Source organism: Tupaia chinensis, unplaced genomic scaffold, assembly GCF_000334495.1.
Source record: "Tupaia chinensis unplaced genomic scaffold, TupChi_1.0 Scaffold144767_1, whole genome shotgun sequence".
NCBI classification, from domain to species: domain Eukaryota; kingdom Metazoa; phylum Chordata; class Mammalia; order Scandentia; family Tupaiidae; genus Tupaia; species Tupaia belangeri.
In genome coordinates this window covers 2,247,543-2,266,548 of record NW_006204627.1, presented here as the reverse complement: position 1 = coordinate 2,266,548, position 19,006 = coordinate 2,247,543, and the positions used below count along the sequence as shown (strand labels likewise).

General features: G+C 46.8%; 1 protein-coding gene across 9 annotated transcripts in view; it reads right to left on the bottom strand.

The window, feature by feature from the left end:
- The window catches only part of IRAG1 (inositol 1,4,5-triphosphate receptor associated 1), a 186,027-nt gene that overhangs the window by 40,846 nt on the left and 126,175 nt on the right, over positions 1 to 19,006 (bottom strand). For 8 of the 9 annotated variants that reach the window (XM_006167435.3, XM_027767850.1, XM_006167441.3 and 5 more), the window contains 6 exons: positions 17,399 to 17,572; positions 16,281 to 16,358; positions 15,588 to 15,640; positions 15,334 to 15,381; positions 13,558 to 14,157; positions 10,935 to 11,013 (listed from right to left, as the gene is read on the bottom strand). In XM_006167435.3, the coding sequence (XP_006167497.1) occupies positions 10,935 to 11,013; positions 13,558 to 14,157; positions 15,334 to 15,381; positions 15,588 to 15,640; positions 16,281 to 16,358; positions 17,399 to 17,572 (1,032 nt within the window). The remainder of the gene's footprint in view (positions 1 to 10,934; positions 11,014 to 13,557; positions 14,158 to 15,333; positions 15,382 to 15,587; positions 15,641 to 16,280; positions 16,359 to 17,398; positions 17,573 to 19,006) is intronic. The other variant, XM_027767849.1, reaches the window with a different exon arrangement.

The following is a 19,006-nucleotide window of genomic DNA, read 5'->3' as shown; positions in this document are numbered from 1 at the left end:
CTATCCTTGAAGAATAAGAAAATTTTCAAACATGCTATGACTCAGAGAATATAGCACTTCTGTATAATTCTAGGAAAATTATTAGATAATGAAATGCAACTAAACAAGACATCAATTAAAACAAAACAAAACAAAAAAACTTGAGAAAATTGAGCCATGGCAAAGGGTTTGGTGGAGATAATAAAATTCTTTCACATTCAAGTCTAAGGCTAAACAACTGCAAAACAGGACTACCGATAATAACCTTGATGATATACAAAGAAAGAAAAATCCAACATATGTATAGGCAGAGACAGAAAGGTAGGAAGCAATATGAAGGTGGGAAGAAATGCCGTTCTCATCTTTTCCTGTAGGAAGTCAGTGGATACCATTATAGTGAATAAAGGTTCTCCATTTTCATACTCTTTCCTCCCTCCTATTTTTCTTTTTCTTTTTCTTCTCTCTCTCTCTCTCTCTCTTTTCTTTTTTTTTTTTGAGAGGTTTTTTTTTTTACAGGGCACATGTGCTCACCAAAGAGACAGAGCGAGGCAGAGAGACAGAAAGTGAGAAATCACCCCCCAGGGGGGATGACCACACCACAATCCCTTCTCTATTCTCCTCTCGGAATCCTAGGCACACATGCACACGTGCCCGGCGTGAGTTTAAGCCACCAGGCCCAGGACTCGAACTATGGTCGACTACATGGGAGTTCAGCAACGTAGCCATTACACTAGCTGCTGGTCCCCCTATTTTTCTTTTTCTTAATCAGCCAGACCCCCCTCTTCTCCCCTCCCTTTGCCTTCCCTTTCTACTATTTCTTCTTTCTGACAGGATCTTGCCATGTTATGATCCTCCTGCCTCAGCCTCCTTGCTGGGACCACCATTCCTAGCTCTTTTTCAGACAAGGTCTTGCTATGTTGCCCATGCAGTCTCAAACTCACACTCCCACTGCTTCAGCTTCTTGAGTTGCTGGGACTACAAATGCACCCACCACTCCTGGTCTTTACGTTGGTTTGAAATTTAAACCTGGGCCTCCCTTGTGGTCTCAGCCTGCAGAGTATATGTCTCAACAGCATGTACCACCGTGATTGGCCCTAAATGTTCGTATTTGCTGTGTTTTTGCTGGTCTGGTATTTAAGCCTTAATCTAGGAAAAACTGTCCTTCTCAGAGCTAGCTAATTTCTCAAGATAGGAAATAACTCTCTTTCAAGTGTGTTTTTGATACATAAACTAACTAACCCACACACCAACCATCTCCTTTATTAAATTCTCACATGCCAAGTCAATATTTTCCCTGCCCTAAGTCACTCCAGGGCCAGGTATCTGACAACTAGGGACTACTCTTATACCTCAGAGCCTGCTGAAATTATTCAAACTATAATCTCAAACGTATTCAGGATACCTACCCTGTCTTGATCATTTCTTCCCATGAGAAGCCCAATGAAGGCACTGGGTCATGCTCTCCCTGTCTCTCTTCTGTTTTCTGACTGACTCTGGTCTTTCCCCAGGTGGTAGGCTGTGCCTCCTATTTTTAGGGACTTACATATTCATTCATGATAATGATTTCTATACCCAATTAAAACAAATGCCAGGAACAAAGTTTGAAACATCCATCCAAATTTAAAACATGTAATACAAAAATTCCCCAGATGACTCCAAACCCTTAATACATTTCATGATAACATTTTAAAAAACTTAGAAACTAATTTCTCTTATTTTTGAGGAAGCAATTACCAAAATTCAGCAAGTCCTACATTTTTGCTTCACTTTGAGTTCAAAAAAATTACTATTTTTTAATTTAGAAAAAATATGTCTAGTATAATCTCCTTCCTTCTGTATTTGTGGAAGGGGGCTCTGGATAAAAATACTCCGAGCTCCTGGATAACTCCATAAGGTCAAAGATACTAGTGGGAGATAAACTTTCTCCCTGTCTTCTCAGGGATGTGTTTCCCGACCTGAGACTTGAGACTCAGAGTGTAGACTTGGGATGCTTCTAGAAAGGACCATCCATGTTATATGCTTTCTGCCTTAACCCACACCTCTCTCAGAATCCAGTTCTAGATATCCCATTACCTTCTAGAAAATGCCACCTGGGCAAAAATAATAAAAGTCATTTCAATAGTCACCACTTATTAAACATCACCTATGCATTAGGTGCACTTTCTTGAGTATTTCTTTTTTCCTAGGTACAGAAAGGAGTAGGGTACAACTCTGCAGATACCAATCAGGCATGCATGGTGGCCCACCACATCTCCAGCATTGTCCTATGTGGAGCACAATGTACAAGAACATCCAATCTGATCAGCAAGATAAAGTTCCACAACCTCAGTGACAGGAATTAAAATATATGTCAGGTTCCTGTTGGAATAAAGACCAGTATCACATAAAATACTACACCAGCTCAATGAAGTAGGTACTACTATTATTCCCATTTTATAGATAAGTAAACCTGATATCAATATAAAGTACAAAACATGCCCAATTCTATGGAGCCAGTAAGGGAAGCTTGAACTATTACTTGTACAGACACTAGAACTTAGAGAAAATAGAGAGAATGGCCATCTATTGAATACCTAGCATGATTAATTTTAGTTTTTAAATGTGGTGCTTATAGTAGCCAAATTTATTTGCCTAACAATTTTACTTCTAAGATCCAGCTTATGCCCTCAGTATTGGATAGTGAAGATGTGTTGTGGGTAGTAGATGTCTAAATTGGTATATTGTTTTGCAAGCTAAGTTGGCAGGATGTATATACATTTTTTTTTTTTGGAGAGGTTTTCGCTATAGGCCGCATGCACTCACCAGACAGACAGAGAGAGACATAGAGACAGAAAACGAGAAATCACCCCCCAGGGGGGATGGTCACGCCACAATCCCTTCTCCTCCATTCTCCTCTCGGGATCTGGGGCACGCACGCACACGTGCCTGGCGTGAGTTTTAAGCCACCGGGTCCGAGACGCGAACCACAGTCGACTACGTGGGAGTCCAGCGACATAGCCATTACGTTAACTGCTGGTTCTCAATACATTTAAATATAAATACTTTTAAATCTATCAGCTCTATTTCTAGCATAATAGTCCATGGAAAAACATGCATTTCTATAAAGATACATGTAAGAGAATATTAATTATAACATTAATTATAATAGAGAAAAAGTGGAAACAAGTAATAACAAAAGCAATATATATGTAGTTCCTTATACAGTAGAATGATACAAAAATAAAAATATTTAAAAGTTCCACATGCATTAAATGAGGAACTATCTAAAATATATGGTTAAGTAAAAGAGACAATGGAACAAAGGCACCCAGTCATCCACCAAAATCTGTCATCTCTTCCTTCCATATGAATGGAGTTTAATCTGGGTATATGGCCAGCTAGCCAGGTAGCAGCCATGTTTTCCAGATTCCCTTGCTGCTAGGTATGGCCACAGGACAACATCATCTCCTGTGCAATGGAAATTAAAGGGATGTATACAATTCACACCCTACTTGTTTTGTTTTGTTTTGTTTTAAACAAAAAGCACACTCCTACTTTCTCTCCTTCCCTCAAGTGGGAATCAAGATCTGCCTATGATCCACTTTGACATTGTCACTACTCAAACATCTTGGGACATGGCAAAAAGACAACAGGGAAGAAACCAGGTACCCTAATGATCATGAGAAGCAGAGGCAGCCCCTAAATTGAATGGCTCACTTTGAAACTGTCGCTCAAGAATGAAATGATCTTCTATCTTCTCTGTCATTTATATTTGGGGTGTCTATGTCATAGCAGCTTCAATTTTATCCGACTCAGGAAAGTTGCAGAATACTTTAAAAGAAATACTGATACAGAGAATTTTGGAGTACATATAAAAGAAGACATACTGTGACCAGATGAGTTATATTCTAGCACTTAGAAATAAGAAGCAAAACAAAAGGCTTAGAGTTCTATATATGAGAAATTATTAAATACGTTAGATGATTTTTTCAATAGATATCCAAAGCACATTTTATAAAACTTCAACACAAATCTTGAAATGCAGGAGAGAAGATTACGCAGTTAGCATAATGGCTATGTTGCTGAACTCCCATGTAGTTGACCACAGTTCGAGTCCCGGACCCGGTGGCTTAAACTAATGTTGGGCGCATGTGCGTGCATGCCCAAAATCCTGAGAAGAGAATGGAGGAGAAGGGATTGCGGTGTGGCCATCCCTCCTGGGGGGTGATTTCTCTCTTTCTGTCTCTCTGTCTCTCTCTGTCTCTCTGGCGAGTGCACATGCCCTATTGAAAAAAAAAAAAACTCTCCAAAAAAAAAAGAGATTATTTTCTAAAAAAATTAGATACAACAATTTTTACTTTGTATCTCATATTTTATAACATACTAAATTTTCATGTTTATGACTCTGAGGTTTGAGTCCCAGACCTAGGGCCTGAGATATAGGCCTAATATGTGTGCAAGTGTGCCCAAAATCCTGAGAGGAGAACAGAGAAGGGATTACGGCATGGCCATCCCTCTTTGGGTGGTGATCGATCTCTCTCTCTCTCTCCGGTGGGTGTATGTGCCCTATGGCAAAACAAAACAAAACAAAACAGAACTTAAAAAACAACAACAAAAAAGAAACAAGATGAGTATTTTCCTTATCACCATTATTGAATTAAAGAATATTGCTAAAGTTGGGACCAGCAGTTAGCATAATGGCTATGTCGCTGGACTCCCATGTAGTAGACTGCAGTTTGAGTCCAGGACCCGGTGGCTTAAACTCACGCCGGGCACGTGTGTGTGCGTGCCTAAGATTCCGAGAGGAGAATGGAGGAGAAGGCATTGCGGCATGGCCATCCCCCCAGGGGGTGATTTCTCCCTTTCTGTCTCTCTATCTCTGTCTTTCTGGCAAGCGCACGCACCCTATAGCAAAAACCTCTCTTAAAAAAAAAAATATATATATAGCTAAAGTAATGGAAGATACAATAGATACACACACGCATGTGCGTGCATGCACACACACACACAGACACACACACACACACAAAGAAAACAAATGGTAAATTGGTATAATGATTAGCATAAAGTAAAAATAATAGTTGGTTTTGTGTCACAGCAGTAATGCACTGCTTAAGAGATGATGGATCCCATATGATGAGCACAGATCAAATCCTTGACCCAAATAGGCTGAAACAAGCCAGATACATGCAGGAGTATCCAGAATCCTACAGACTGAAGGGCTGGAAGAATGCGATCACAGTATGACCAGACCCTGTGGAAGGTGCTCCTCTCTCTCGTATATGCATGCATTCTATCACGCATAAAGAAAAAAAATCTTTTAAAAGACAATGGATCTTTACAGATAGCATTATACAGTGAAGGCAATTGATAAGTGCAAGTGTTTCTACACTGTGACCCAGTGAGTCTTAAGTCAGAGAATTTATCCCAAGGGAATAATTTAGAGGAAGAAAGAAAACTCTAAGTATAAAAGTGTTTATACTACGGCTGTTTTTCATAGCTAAAAGAACTATAAACATTTGAAATACTCAACAATAGACACAGTATACAAAAGGAAACACACATCCATTAAATGATAAAGATGAGGACAAGCCAAAATATATAAAAATTAGTAATGGAGCTGGCAGATGGGGTGGTGGTTAAGGTGCTGGACTCACATATGGCTGACCACGGTTCAAGTTCTGGACCTGGCGGCTTTCTTTCTTGCTTGCCTTCTCTCTTTCTGTCTCTCTCTGATCAGATTAAAAAAAATAATGGTAATAAAATAATTCTTTAAAAAAATAGTTATGAAATAACTTCAGCAAATGAAGTAGAAAGTTATATCTACACTGTCAAATCAACTTATGAAAAAATGATAAGTATAGGTAATTATTGGAAAGAATACAAATTGTTGCTTTTTCAGAACTCCCAGGGTTGTGGGTAAAATTCTTTTTATTTTTTATTTATTTATGGTTTTTTTTTTTTTTGGAGAGGTTTTTGCTATGGGGTGCGTGCACTTGCCAGAAAGACAGAGAGAGACAGAGAGACAGAAAGTGAGAAATCACCCCCCAGGGGGAATGGCCACACTGCAATCCCTTCTCCTCCATTCTCCTCTCAGGATCTTGGGCATGTACGCACACGCGTCCAGCGTGATTTAAGCCACCAGGTCCGGGACTCGAACCGCAGTTGACTACATGGGAGTCCAGCGACATAGCCATTATGCTAACTGCTGGTTCCTGGGTAAAATTCTAAGGTAAGTTTTTATCCCTAGTGTTCTAAATCTATTTATTAAACTCAAAAATAAAAACGAGGGGACCAGCAGTTAGCGTAATGGCTATGTCACTGGACTCCCATGTAGTTGACCGCGGTTCACGTCCCGGACCTGGTGGCTTAAAACTCACGCCAGGCGCATGTGCGTGCATGCCCAATATCCCGAGAGAATGTAGGAGAAGGGATTGCGGCATGACCATCCCCCCTGGGGAGTGGTAATTTCTCTCTTTCTGTCTCTCTGTCTCTCTCTGTCTGTCTGGAGAGCGCACGCGCCCTATAGCAAAATCTCTCAAAAAAAATAAAATAAAATAAAAACGAGGAAAATATATGATACAGTTTTTCCAGAGATTGCTCTAAATTTTGCTTAACTTAGACTTTTTTAAAAAAATTGGAAATTTCTCTCCTGGAAACCTTCTTACTAATGTTGAACAGGTAGGTATTACTGTATTTTAGACTAGGATTTTTCAATTCAGTGATGCCTGGACACTCCCATACAACCATCCACATGCATAAAGCTTGAATGCAAAACTGCCCATTAGCAGCTTACAGTGGGGCAAGGGTTTTCAGATGGTGCCCTGTGGAGTCTGGGGTCCACTGAGGAACCTCAGGGCCACAGTGGAAAAGGAGAAAGTCACACAGGGTACAGATCCAAACCCTCATTTTCCCCATCAACCAGATGGCTAGCCCCACTAACTATTCTGCACACACTGGCCTTCTAGGGATTAGTTTGTCTGAAATGTCTTGTATCTAAAGAGTTTCAGAACTGCCTGTGTGATGATAAAACCATGATAATTTGAGTTAGGAAACCACTGGGCATCCTCAGCTGTAAGATGAGAGCAAGAGTCCCTGCCTTTCAGTTTATTAGGAGGATTAGATTAAATCAGAGGTAGAAAATGATCTGTACTACAGAAAAATACAGTGAAAAAAATAGGGTAAAATACTACATGATAGCATTTATACAAGCAGTTTTCAAAAAGGTCATAGAAAATGTGTATTATAAAAAAAGTATGGATTTAGAAATTTTTTCAAAATTTTATTTATTCATTCATTTATTTTTAATTTGACAGAGAGAGACATACAGAGAGAGAGAAAGTAAGAAAGCAAGCCACCAGGTCCGGGACTTGAACCATGGTCAGCTGTGTGGGAGTGTCCAGCACCTTAGCCACCATGCCACCTGCTGGTCACCCCAGATTTAGAAATTTTTGCACCAAAATTGAGTAGTATTTTAATGCCATTTTCCATGAACTTTTTGAAGTACCCTTATGCGAAGCACCCAGAGTAGTCAAATATGCAGACAAAAAAGTACATGGTAATAACCAGGAGCTGGGGCAAGGCCGGAATGAGGAGTTAGTGTTTGATGGTACAGTTTCAGTCTAGGCAGACAAAGTTTCAGAGATGGATGGTAGTGATGGTTGCTCAATACAAAATCCTTAAGGCCACTAAACTGTATACTTAAAAATGGCTACAACAGGAAAATAGTCAGGCCAGCAGGTGGTACGGAGGTCAAGGCGGCTGAATCCCACATTGCCAACTCCACAGTTGGAGTTCCTACCCTGGAGGCTTGAAAATCATGCTGCACACGTGTGCATGCATACCCAAAATCCCAAGAGGAGAATGGAGAAGGGATTGCAGTGTGACCATCCCCCCTGGGGTGATTTCTCACATTCTCTTTCTCTTTCTTTTTCCAGAGAACACATGTACCCTATAGCAAAAACTTAAAAAAAAAAAAAAAAAAAAAGTAAAATAGCTGAGTTTTATTTACCAGAGTACAAAGAAAATACTCCCCCATCCCTCAGCAAAAGAAGTAGAATATAGACAGTGAAATACAAAAAATTAAGGAAGGGAGGAGGCTATCTCAGTCTGGTGGGACTCATCCATTGCTTTAATGCACAAGTGTAAGGTGATTCCAAGAGAAAGGGTGACAGCACATCAGGAGGGAGACACAGCATAAACAAAGATGCAGAAGCAAGAGTGTGAGTGGCCACAGGGGTGAGGACCTGGCTTACTCATCCCCCTGAACTCACCCACATTTTTTTTTTTTTGAGGGCATTTGCACTCAAGAGAGAAAGAAATAGAGAGGGAGGGGAAGAGAGAGAAGGTACTCTTTCATGGGTCATGGTCGCATCACAATCCCTTTTCTATTTCTCTATTCTGTTGGAATTTGGAACATGCAGGGACACATAGTCAGGGTGTTTTCCAAGCCACAGGGATTTGAACCATGCACTCGGCCACAAAGGATTCAGCTCCCTTAAACACTAAGCTACGGGGCTAGCCCCACCCTCTTCTCTGCTCACCTCATGGCACCATGGTTGTAGTTTAGATTATTTTTATGTACCTGTCTTACCTCCTTGTCATGTCTCACACAATTTCTTTCATTCATTCATATATTCAATAAATACTTACTCAGGGCCTAGTCGTGACATTGTTAAAAGCACTTGGTGGTGGAGATACACACACATATGCATACGCACATGCACATGCACACACATACAGATTCCTTGGGGCTTCTGCTCTACGGATAATAGCTAATACCTAGGTAATACTATGTACAGTAACTGCTCTGGGAAACTTACACAATCATCCCCCTTACTCACAGTTTTTGTGACCCATTGTCAGCTGTAGTCCAAAAATAGTCCAATGTCAGCTGTGTACAGTACAACAACGTATTTGTGGGAGAGTGTGACCAACTTTGCATAACTTTTGTTACGGTATATTGTTATAGTTGTTCTATGCTATTAGTTATTACTATTAAGTTCTTATGTGCCTAATTTATGAATTAAACTTTATCATAAGTATGTGTGTATGAAAAAAAAAGTCTATCCAGAGGTGAGTACTATCTGCAGTTTTGGACACCCCTGGGGTCTTACTATATCCGCCATGGATAAAGGGGTGTTAGCTCATGTAATACCCATAATCACCTATGAGGTGAGTACTATTTTTTTGAGAGAGATTTTTGCCGTAGGGCATGTGCACTCACCAGAAAGACAGAGAGAGACAGAGACAGAAAGTGAGAAATCACCCCCTAGGGGAGATGGCCACGCCACAATCCCTTCTCCTCCATTCTCCTCTTGGGATCTTGGGCACACATGCACATGCGTCCGGTGTGAGTTTTAAGCCACTGAGTCCGGGACTCGAACTGTGGTTGACTACATGGGAGTCCAACAACATAGCCATTACGCTAACTGCTGGTCCCGAGGCGAGTACTATTATTAGTGCCACCTTCCACGTGGGGGATCAGGCATAGAGAAGCTAAGTTGCTTGCCCAGGTCATGTGGTTGGTCAGTAGCAGGGCTGGGATTTAAGCTGCCCTGTGGGCCTTCAGTTCTGACCCCCAGAGGGGCTCAGGAAGTGTGGGCTGAAGAACAGAGCCAAGGAGGTTTTGGCCAGAACTGCCATCTTCCAGTAATTAACCAAAAGTGCGAACACAAGGAGAAAGAGGAGAGGCACCCGATACATGTTTTCTAGGCCTTTTAGAAAACACGGAGTGATTCTTTTGGCAATATATATGCAAAGTCTACAAGAAAGGTGATATTGTAGACATCAAGGAAATGGGTACTGTTCAAAAAGGAATGCCCCACAAATGTTACCATGGCAAAACTGGAAGAGTCTACAGTGTTACCCAGCATGCTGTTGGCATTGTTGTAAACAAACAAGTTAAGGGCAAGATTCTTGCCTAGAGAACTAATGTGTATTGAGCATATTAAGCATTTTAAGAACAGAGATAGCTTCCTGAAATGTGTAATGAAAAATGATCAGAGAGGGAAGCCAAAGAGAAAGGTACCTGGGTTCAACTGAAGCGCAGCCTGCTCCACCAGGAGAAGCACACTCTGTGAGAACCAATGGAAAGGAGCTCTAGCTTCTTGAACCTATTCCCTATGAATTCGTGGCATGATGGGTGTTAAAAATAAACTAATCTATGGCCCATAAAAATGTTTTCCTTAATTGAACAGAATTGTGTTCCCTCCCCAAAGCTAAATTGGGCTGTAATTCATTTTATGATATCTTTTTTTCACATTTAGTATTTTTTTTACCTGAAAGATGTTAGGTGGCTTATTATGCAACAAATAAAACTCAGTTGGTTAGAAAAAAACAACAACAACAACAACAACAAAACAGCCAAGGAGAGGTGCAGGGGTGTGCTAGGGGCAGGGCTGGGTCATGAACCAGATCCAGGAGGTAGGACTCTAATTAACATCAGCTAACACCTATCATCATCTAGCAACAGGGCTGAGGAGCTGGGGACTGAGAGGATTTCCCTGAGAAGAGTCTGGCAGGGGAGAGAGTGGTGTAGGTGGAGACCAGGAGACTGGGAGGAAGGGACTTGCAGTTCCCTGCAGGGCGAGGCAGGGTGGTGCCACAGCTTAGAAAGCAAGACGTGGCTCTGATGCCTTGGAAAGAGGAACTGGTCTGTTTGGTGGCTTCCTGGGTGTGGGGGGGAAAGGAAGAGTCAGAAGTTCAGGCCTTAGGCACCCTTCCAGATTCACTGGGTGCTTGGAAGGAGACCAGTTTGGAGGTGCTCTGAGTGGGCAGGAAACACGATCTGCTTCATTAGTTAATCTGCAAATATTTATTTTTTTGAGGGCCTACTTCATGTCCGGCCCACACTCGCCTCCGAGCCGCACCAAGGCTGCTGACAGGAAGTCCAGTGTTGCACATTCATCCTCCTTGAGTGGGCACAGACAGATCCAGCCTTGGCTGGAGGGAGCCTCTGCCTGACCCCCACCTACCTTTTTCCTGCTCGGCTGCCTCACTAAGGTCTGGAAGCTTGAGCCCCACCAAGTTCTGATTTCTCATCAGGATGTGCTCCTTTGTGGGAAAAGGAAAAGACCACATTTCAGATAATGTCAGGCTGGACTCATTTCGGTTCTGTCTGGCTCTGCGACCCCTCAGTCTCAGGTGGGAAGCTAGAAGGGCAGCCTCAGAGGTGGGGTGATGAGATCTGAGTGGCAGCTTCTCTACCAGCACAGGAAGGTGCCTGAAAACCACCCCTGCCTCGCACCCCATTAGCACCACATTCCTCAAGTCAAGAACTACTCCTGGCAGCTGTTCATTCCTGCGCAGAGGAAGCCGGATCCTATATGGCTGACCAGGGTTTGGATTTCAAGCCCAGAGGCTTGAAAACATACTGGGCACAGATATGTACCAAGGATCCTGCTGGGATGGAGAACTGGAAGAAAAAAGGATTACAATGTGACTAAGCTCTATTGGGGTATGCTTAGTCTCTTTTGTTCTCTCCCTCTTGTGTGTGCACACATGTCCTCACAGGAAAAAAAAAAAAAGAAAAGAAAAAAAGAAAAGAAAGAAAGAAAAGAGAATGAGCTATGTTTGGCATGGTCTGCTTCTTTAACAAGCCTGTGGATAAATGAACTGATCAGCCACACTGCAGCTAAGGTTTGCAGAGGGCTGGAAGACAAGCAGAAATAAGGGCTCTGGGACAGGAGGGTGCCCTGGGTGTGTGCGGCTGTTTGGAAGCAGGTGCAGGAGGGTGAGATGGCAGGGGCAGAGTGGGACAGCAGCTAATTTTCAGGAGTGTTTGGCAGGGTGAGCCAGGTTATGCACTCTCTACTAATAGCAACCCCAGTCTTTGGTGACCTTAGGGTCAGCAGGTTGGCAGTAGTGCCCTATCCAGAGGTTTTTGTTTGTTTGTTTGTTTGTTTGTTTTTTTAAGAAAGAGAGATTTTTTTGCTATAGGACACGTGCACTAGTTGGAGAGACAGAGACAGAAAGAGAGAAATCATCCCCCAGAGGGATGGCCATGTTGGAATCCTTTCTCCTCTGTTCTCTCAGGATTTTGGGCATGCACGCACATAGGCCCAACGTGAGTTTGAAGCTGCCAAGTCCAGGACTTGAATAGCAGTTGACTTACATGGGAGTCCAGTGATATAACCATTACACCATCTGCTGGTCCCAGCCCTTCCAGGAGTTCTGAGTTCTCCCATCTCCTCTGTTTCTCTATAGCTTTCATGGAACCCCTTGACATTTTAAATTCTCCAAAGCCTGAGAATCTCTGCCTCAGGGCCTCAACAGACAAGCCGGGAGAGAAGGGATGCTGCCCACAGGCATGTAGCAGAGGTAGATTTGCACCTGCTCAGAGCCAATTAGCACCAGAGGAGAGCCCTCAGGGGAAATGATGGCAGAGTGCCTAGTGATCAGTGGTCTTTCAGTCTTCCGTTTGGCAAAGGCCGCTGAGTGGCTTGCTCCTGGATAAAGGAGGAAAGGAAGGGCCAGCAGAGGGCGCTCATGCTCCAGATGAAAGGCCTTAGAGCGACTATCCGCGAAAAGCTGTTAGTAGCATGGGGATCTCATGCGGCTGACCAGAGTTTGAGTCTTAGTCCTGGTGGAGGTCTTATAACCTTCTTTCCTGGGTGAGAGAAATCACCAGGGATGTGAGGTGTGGATAGTGGGGTGTGCCTTGTGTCCCAAGCCGGATCCCCGGTGACCAGAGACCGCCTCCAGTGCCTGTGCTGATCCACTAATCAGGCCAGGTGGGTTTTCTGTGTGAAACGCTAACATCAGCAGCTCAGCCCAGTGCCCCTGAAACTCCAGCCTAGAGCATGATGGGAGGTTCCTGAAAGGGACCTTGGCCGGCACTGGAATGTGTCCCTGCTCACAGAGAAATCCCCTCACTGCTCTAGTGCTGTCCGGTACCTCGCCTACGTGCCGGGCTGGCCTTCTGGGGAACTAGGACCAGGTGGGGATTTCTTTGTCCTGTTAACTCTTCTCTCCCTCACATGCGGGTCTCTCTCTCCCTCACATCCCTGGATGCCTCCAACCACCCCCTACATGGGGTGCCAGCTTCATGAGAGATGATTGTGCCCAGTTTGATGACTAGCAGAAGCTGGGGACACCCTGGACATTGAAAGATAGTCACCACCGAGGGGTAGCCCCTCATGGCCATCGTCACGCCTGTGGATGGATTTGAGTTCCTTTGCTGATGGGTACTAGCAAGAAAAGGCAGCAGGGAAAGGGCTACTTCCTCCTTGCCTTCCCAGACCTAGGCGTGGCTGGATACTCCATGAAGGGCTCCTGTCTATGAGCTGCCAGCTCTGGTTGAAGAAGGAACCCGCTGTGTCTCTCCACACACCTGCCTTCCCCTGAAGTGACGCTTGAGTGGCAACTATATCTCAGACCGACTTCCATCTAATAACCAGGGTAAAAAGCACTGAAGCTGGTGTGTGGGCGAGATGCCATACAACAGAGCCTGACTCCTCAAAGTGGCAAGGCTAGGGCACTGTGAGACCCAATCCAGGCTGGCATTGCTCTGCCCCAGGGCTGAGCCTCAGCCCAGAGGTCTTTGGCTCATGGGACCCTGGCATGTGCACCCTGCCCAGTTGCCCCCCAAGAACACACCTCGCGGAGCTTGGTCAGTTTTTGCATCCGGACGGGCTGCACTTGGATCTGAAGGTCTTTGAGCCCAGGTGTCTTGGCCAGTTTGCCGCCAGCTTTGCCTGAAAAACGCTTTTCTTCCTCTGCCAGTGGCAGCTTGGCAAGCACTTTTTGCAGCCGGGGACCAGGTTCTTCAGGGCTACTATCCCAGGAGACCCCCCGCAGCAGTGGGGGCCGGGACACAGGGGGCCGCAGCTCCACTTTGGAGCCAACCTTGGGGCCTGTGGGCTCCCCTGTGGGAGGAGCCACCCCTCCTGTGCCCTGAGCTGGGCTTCTTGGTAGGGGGTTGCCCTCCCTGGCTGTCTTCAGTATCTGCTTCCCCAGCTCACTCTCTACAGCGCTGGGCTGGGGGCTGTTCAGGGCCATTTTCCCACCACTGCTTATACCAGGTGCTGGGCCCTTGGGTGTGGTCTCAGGGTGCTGGAGGGGATCGAAGTTTTCCTTTTGTTCTATTTCAATCTCTTTGGACTTCTCAACAAGCGTAGGAGAGCGAGGAGTCAGCCTGCCCTGAGACACTTTCCTTTGATCATTCTGCTTCCGGTCAGCTAGCCCTTTGGAGACATTCTGAAAGAAACAGAGTAGAGCTGGGACCTGGAGGTAGGTTGAGGAGGAAATAGGTGGGGCTGCTCCTGCTGGGGGGCTTCTACCCACTAGGCCTGCCATGGAGTCCATTTGTGTATGGGGGAGAGGGAGTCTATTTAGAAGAGGGGGACTTCTCAGTCAGGGCTGAGCCAGCAAAGGGGCCCACACGCTTTGAGGTCTGTAAAAAGAGAGAGGCCATGAGGATTGCAACTCAAAACGACAAGAACTGCTCAAGAGCCCAGCTCTGAGAAAGATGGTGTAACAGAAGGCAGCCTTGGCCCCAACTCAGTTGCCACAGATTCTAGCCCTCACTCTGTCTGGCAAGGCCCTTAACTCTTAGAGGCTCAGATTTCCCACCAGGTTTGTGACCCTCTGAAATTGTATGCAAGTGTGTGTGTATGTGGGGGGGTGCATATATGTCTATGTTTGTGTTTGGGGGAAGGTGTCTTTTAGGGAAGAAAATCCACAGCTTTTACCAGCCTCTCAGTTCCAGGATCCAAAAGAGGCTAAGGGTCACGGGATGAGGTGTTTCATTTGGAGGTGGTGGCTGACTGCTCAGAAGCTCTAAGTCTACACTCCTCCTTCACTCCCCAGGGAAGGGGCTTTGTGAAGAGCATGTGAGTCTGTGTCTGTGTGTCTGGGTGTCTGTCTTGTGTGCATGCTGACACTCTGCCAGACGACTCACTACTGGCCCAGCGTGACTGTATTCTAGTGCTGCCTTTGGCAGGCCTCAAGTGTGAGAGCACCTTCCTCTGAGCAGGGTGTGTTTCTATCCCTGCCAGCAGAGAGGAGCCTTCCTGGCAGCCCCAGACTCTCAGCTTTCCTGCCATTGCCGCTGGAGCTGAGGGGCCCTACCTTGCCTGGCTGTTGCTGCTGGGCCTGGAGGTCCCCTTGTCCCTGAGTAGCAGCCTGACTGGGGGTGCAGGGTTGTAGGCAGGACCCCCATGGAGGTTGCCCCCACTGAATGCTTCCTCCTCAGCCCCTCTGCCTAAGGTAGAGCAATCAGTTAGGGCAGAGGGACTGGTGGTTTCCCCACCCACGACTCTCCACTCACTGGGATGTGTTCACACCCTCTGGCTGCCCAGGGGCCTGCCTTGACTTTGGGGAGCCCAGGTCTCCACACCTGGATCATCCAAACTGGGCAAAACTCAAACTCACAGGCTCGCCAATGAGAGGTGAAGAGACTTCAGCTTCATCCTCCTTCTGCTGCAGAAAGGAAACACAAGTTAGCTGCGATGAGAAGAGAGCTTGTTTCCTCTTGGCATGCCCTCAAGGAGGCCCCTGGCAGTAGTGTAAATGCCTCCCCAGCCAGCACCCTCACCTCCTGGGTGCCATGGAGGACCTGCAATGTTAGGAGTAAGGGGAGAAACGCGTTGGTGTAGACATGACACAGCAAGTGGGGGCCCTGTTACCTGTGGTGGCGCTCCGGGCAGAGGGAACTGTGGGCCACTGCATACATCCAACCCTGGAATGGTCCAGACACAGGTAAGTAATGACCAGTATCCCAGACCCTCAGCTGTCCCCATCTCCTCAGAATGTCCTCAGCAATTTCAGGCCTGGAGCTAGAAACAACACCCGTAGTGGACTGCTCCCACATGCTATGCCCTGAGGTGGGTCCTCACTGAACCCTCATAGAAACCATATGAGGAAACTAAAGCGTGGAAAAATCAAGGTCAAGGTCAAGGTCACATGGCCAAGGAGTATCAGCACAGGGCTGTGAATCCTGGCTGCCTAACCAGAGCCTGAGCTCGCCCTACAGCTCAGCAAGGGCGGGTGGGCTCCCTGTAGCCCAGGTCAGCCTAATGAAAGGGAAGAAACCAAAATGCAAAGAGGCTTTTTCAAATGAGCTCTGTGACTTCCGAGTCCTCTGGGCAGATGGTGCCCAGTCTACCCCATCCTAGGCTGGACCTGCCTCCCCACACAGGCCCCAAGACACAACAGAAAATATATCTGCCTTCTTAGGGGGGTAGCCCAGCTGGGAGCACCCTGGAAAGGGGGCCGAATGAGGTCCCGAATGGGAAGCCTGCAGGTCAGGGCGAGGTCGCTGGGAGACCTGCTGTCAGGGAGAAGCCAGGGCAGGAGCTGTCTGGGTGACTGGGCCTCACCTGGCGGGGAGGGCACTGTGAGCGAGTTGCTCCGAGAGGAAACAGGAGAAGCTCCCGGGCTGAGGTTTGGGGAAACAGCTGTGGAGACAGACACCAATTGCCATGTTCATGAAGGGTTAGGACCTCAGCCTCACAAAGATATCCATCCTTTTCAGGTAACTCTGACCCCCGGGAACTGTGTCTGCCTTGTCAGGGTCCTGGGCTGAGGTGGATAGCCATATAAACTCCTACGACAACCCAACCTTCCCTGCTGCCAGCCCAATAGAGGGGGTGGGCCTCGGGTCACTTGGGGGTCCAGGGTGGAATCACAACTCCTCAGCCTGCCTGGCCTTAAGGAAACTTCCAGGAACTAAGGCAGGTCCACTACAGGGGCTGCCCCCGATTTTCCAGCCTAGCCCTGATCTCAAGCGTGCCCTTCTTCCACTGTGTTTGGGCTTCTCCCAGAGCTGCCCAACAGTTCGCTTAGGAAGAAATGGCTCTAGCCAGAGGGGTAGCAGGGCAATGTCAGGACCCAGGAAACCTTCCCTCCAAGTCAGAGGTTTCCCCCAGATCCTACTTCCCCTTCCTAGAGTGCCTCGAATCCTCCCTGGGTCTTACAGCTGAGATAGGGAGAAGAAGCCTAAAATGGCCTCTGTGGACTTCTCCCAAGGAGGTACCACCAGAGCAGGCAGGGCCTCCAGGGGAAGGTGGAGATGTCACCTGGACTCCATCCTTGCAAGGTGGCCCAGGGATCTATGTGTGTATGGGCACCACACAGAGGGCTTCTCTCCGAGAAGGATGAAGGCCAGTAGAAGCTCGTGGAGGGTGGGGAGAGCCTGGGTTGTAAGTTCATGGACATCAGATAAGCTGACATTTCTTGGCAAAACATGAAGCCACAGGGTCACACACAGGGCCCCAAAGTAAAGGAGGAGCCTTTCGTGACTGAGTGGGCGCTTGAGGGTTCCTGAAACTGGGCTAGACACCCTCTCCTTGCAGGATCCTCTCCCCAAGGCTCAGTCCTCCTGGAACCTTAAGGCCTCCACTGCAACTGGGGCTGGGTCCTTCCCTCCCCACCCTTACTCTCCCTGCTGCCATGGAGGGATTCAAGGTAGTCCCTGCATGGCCTGGCCCTGCCCTACCTGTTGGGGAGTCTCCAGGGCTGCTCCTGGACTTCCTCCCACGGCGGCTCAGGAACCGCTCGCTCACTGACTTGGCTTCTTCCAGCAGCGCCAGGTTTTTCTGCTTGTCCTCCTCTGAGATGCTGATGTCCGGAAGCTGGTCATTTACCAGGTCAATGACATGTCCCGCAGGGTCTGCAGAGAGAGGGTGAACTTGGGCTGAGAGGCCCTGCCACCCACCCCTCAGCCCAGGGGTGCTGCCAGAGCTGGCCTGGCCACGCCTCCACCTGGTGCCTGTCCAGAGGAGCCTATGTGGGGACTAATAGCAGCTTCCTCAGTAGGCCTTGTTCCTCCACTTGTAGCCGGTGGCTGGGCAGATCTTTGGCCAAACAGCCAAGAAGCCACCGTGGGTTCTCGGAACGGCCCTAACTTGGCTGGTAAAGGAAGGCCATCCGGGAGCCTCATCTCCAGTGTATCTGCTCCCCTGGCGTGTTCTCGCTTCAGGTCTCTACTTTTGTTTTGTTTTTGCTAGAAGGTGCACGTGCTTGCCAAAGACAGAGACACACAGAGGCAGAGAGGGAGAGGAGAAAGCACCTCTCATGGGGAATGGTTACCATAATCTCTTCTCTTTCATCTTTCCTTTCTTTTAGAATTTTAGGCATGCATGCCCACATCCCCAAGGTTTCTCAAGATGCTGGGTATGGGCCTCAAACTGTGTGGTTGGCTATGTGGGATCTGGCTGCCCCAATCATCAGGTCACAGAATGCCCTTATTTGTTTGAGTCATTTATTTGTTTTTAAATTTTAAGAGGGTGCGTGTGTTTGCTAGAGAAAGGGAGTAAACCTTAAACCTCCCTCCCTCCCATAAGGCATGGTCACACTGTGATCCCTTCTCCTTAATTTCTTCATCCTTCAGGATTTGGGGAATGCACACACATACCTCCAGCGCATTTTTCAAGCCTCCAGGGCCAGGATTCAAACCCCACCATCTGCCACATGGGATACAGCTTCCTTAACCACTAGGCCATGGGGCTGGCCCCTCTGTTCTTTTTAAACAAGAGTGTGAGTTTCAAGTTGCAGATAAAGGGAGCAATCCATAGATCACGGGCCAGACACACTTCAATGACTGTCTGCCTTCCTTTTTCCTCCACTCACATCATGAAAGTAGTATATCCATTTCTCATTCCCTCCTTTAACCAGTTTTTTTCCTGCTTCTTCCCTTATCCAGCCAGCTGCTCAGACCCTGGCATTTGCCTATACATCTCTCTGTACCCTGCCCCTCACTAACTCTTACCTCAACCATTACACTGGCCACCTTTGCAGGTCCCTGCCTTTGGACTCTCCCCTCCATCCTATCTTCCACTGCCTATTAGTGTCCTGTTCTTAGAGCCGTACCTGCCTGTGTCATTCTTTTATCTCACTACACCAGGACACCTTAGCTCCACAGTGTGACATCCATTTCACTGGCTCCACGTGCTCCTCCTGGGGCCATCACTTCAGCCACTCTGTAGTGAGCAGTTCCATTTTTACCCCTACTCCCCCTTCTTCTGGGAGCAGTTCCTCAGTTCTCATTGAGTGAAACCCCTCCCACTCCCATTGCATTAATTAGGAAGGAGTTAACCACTCTTTC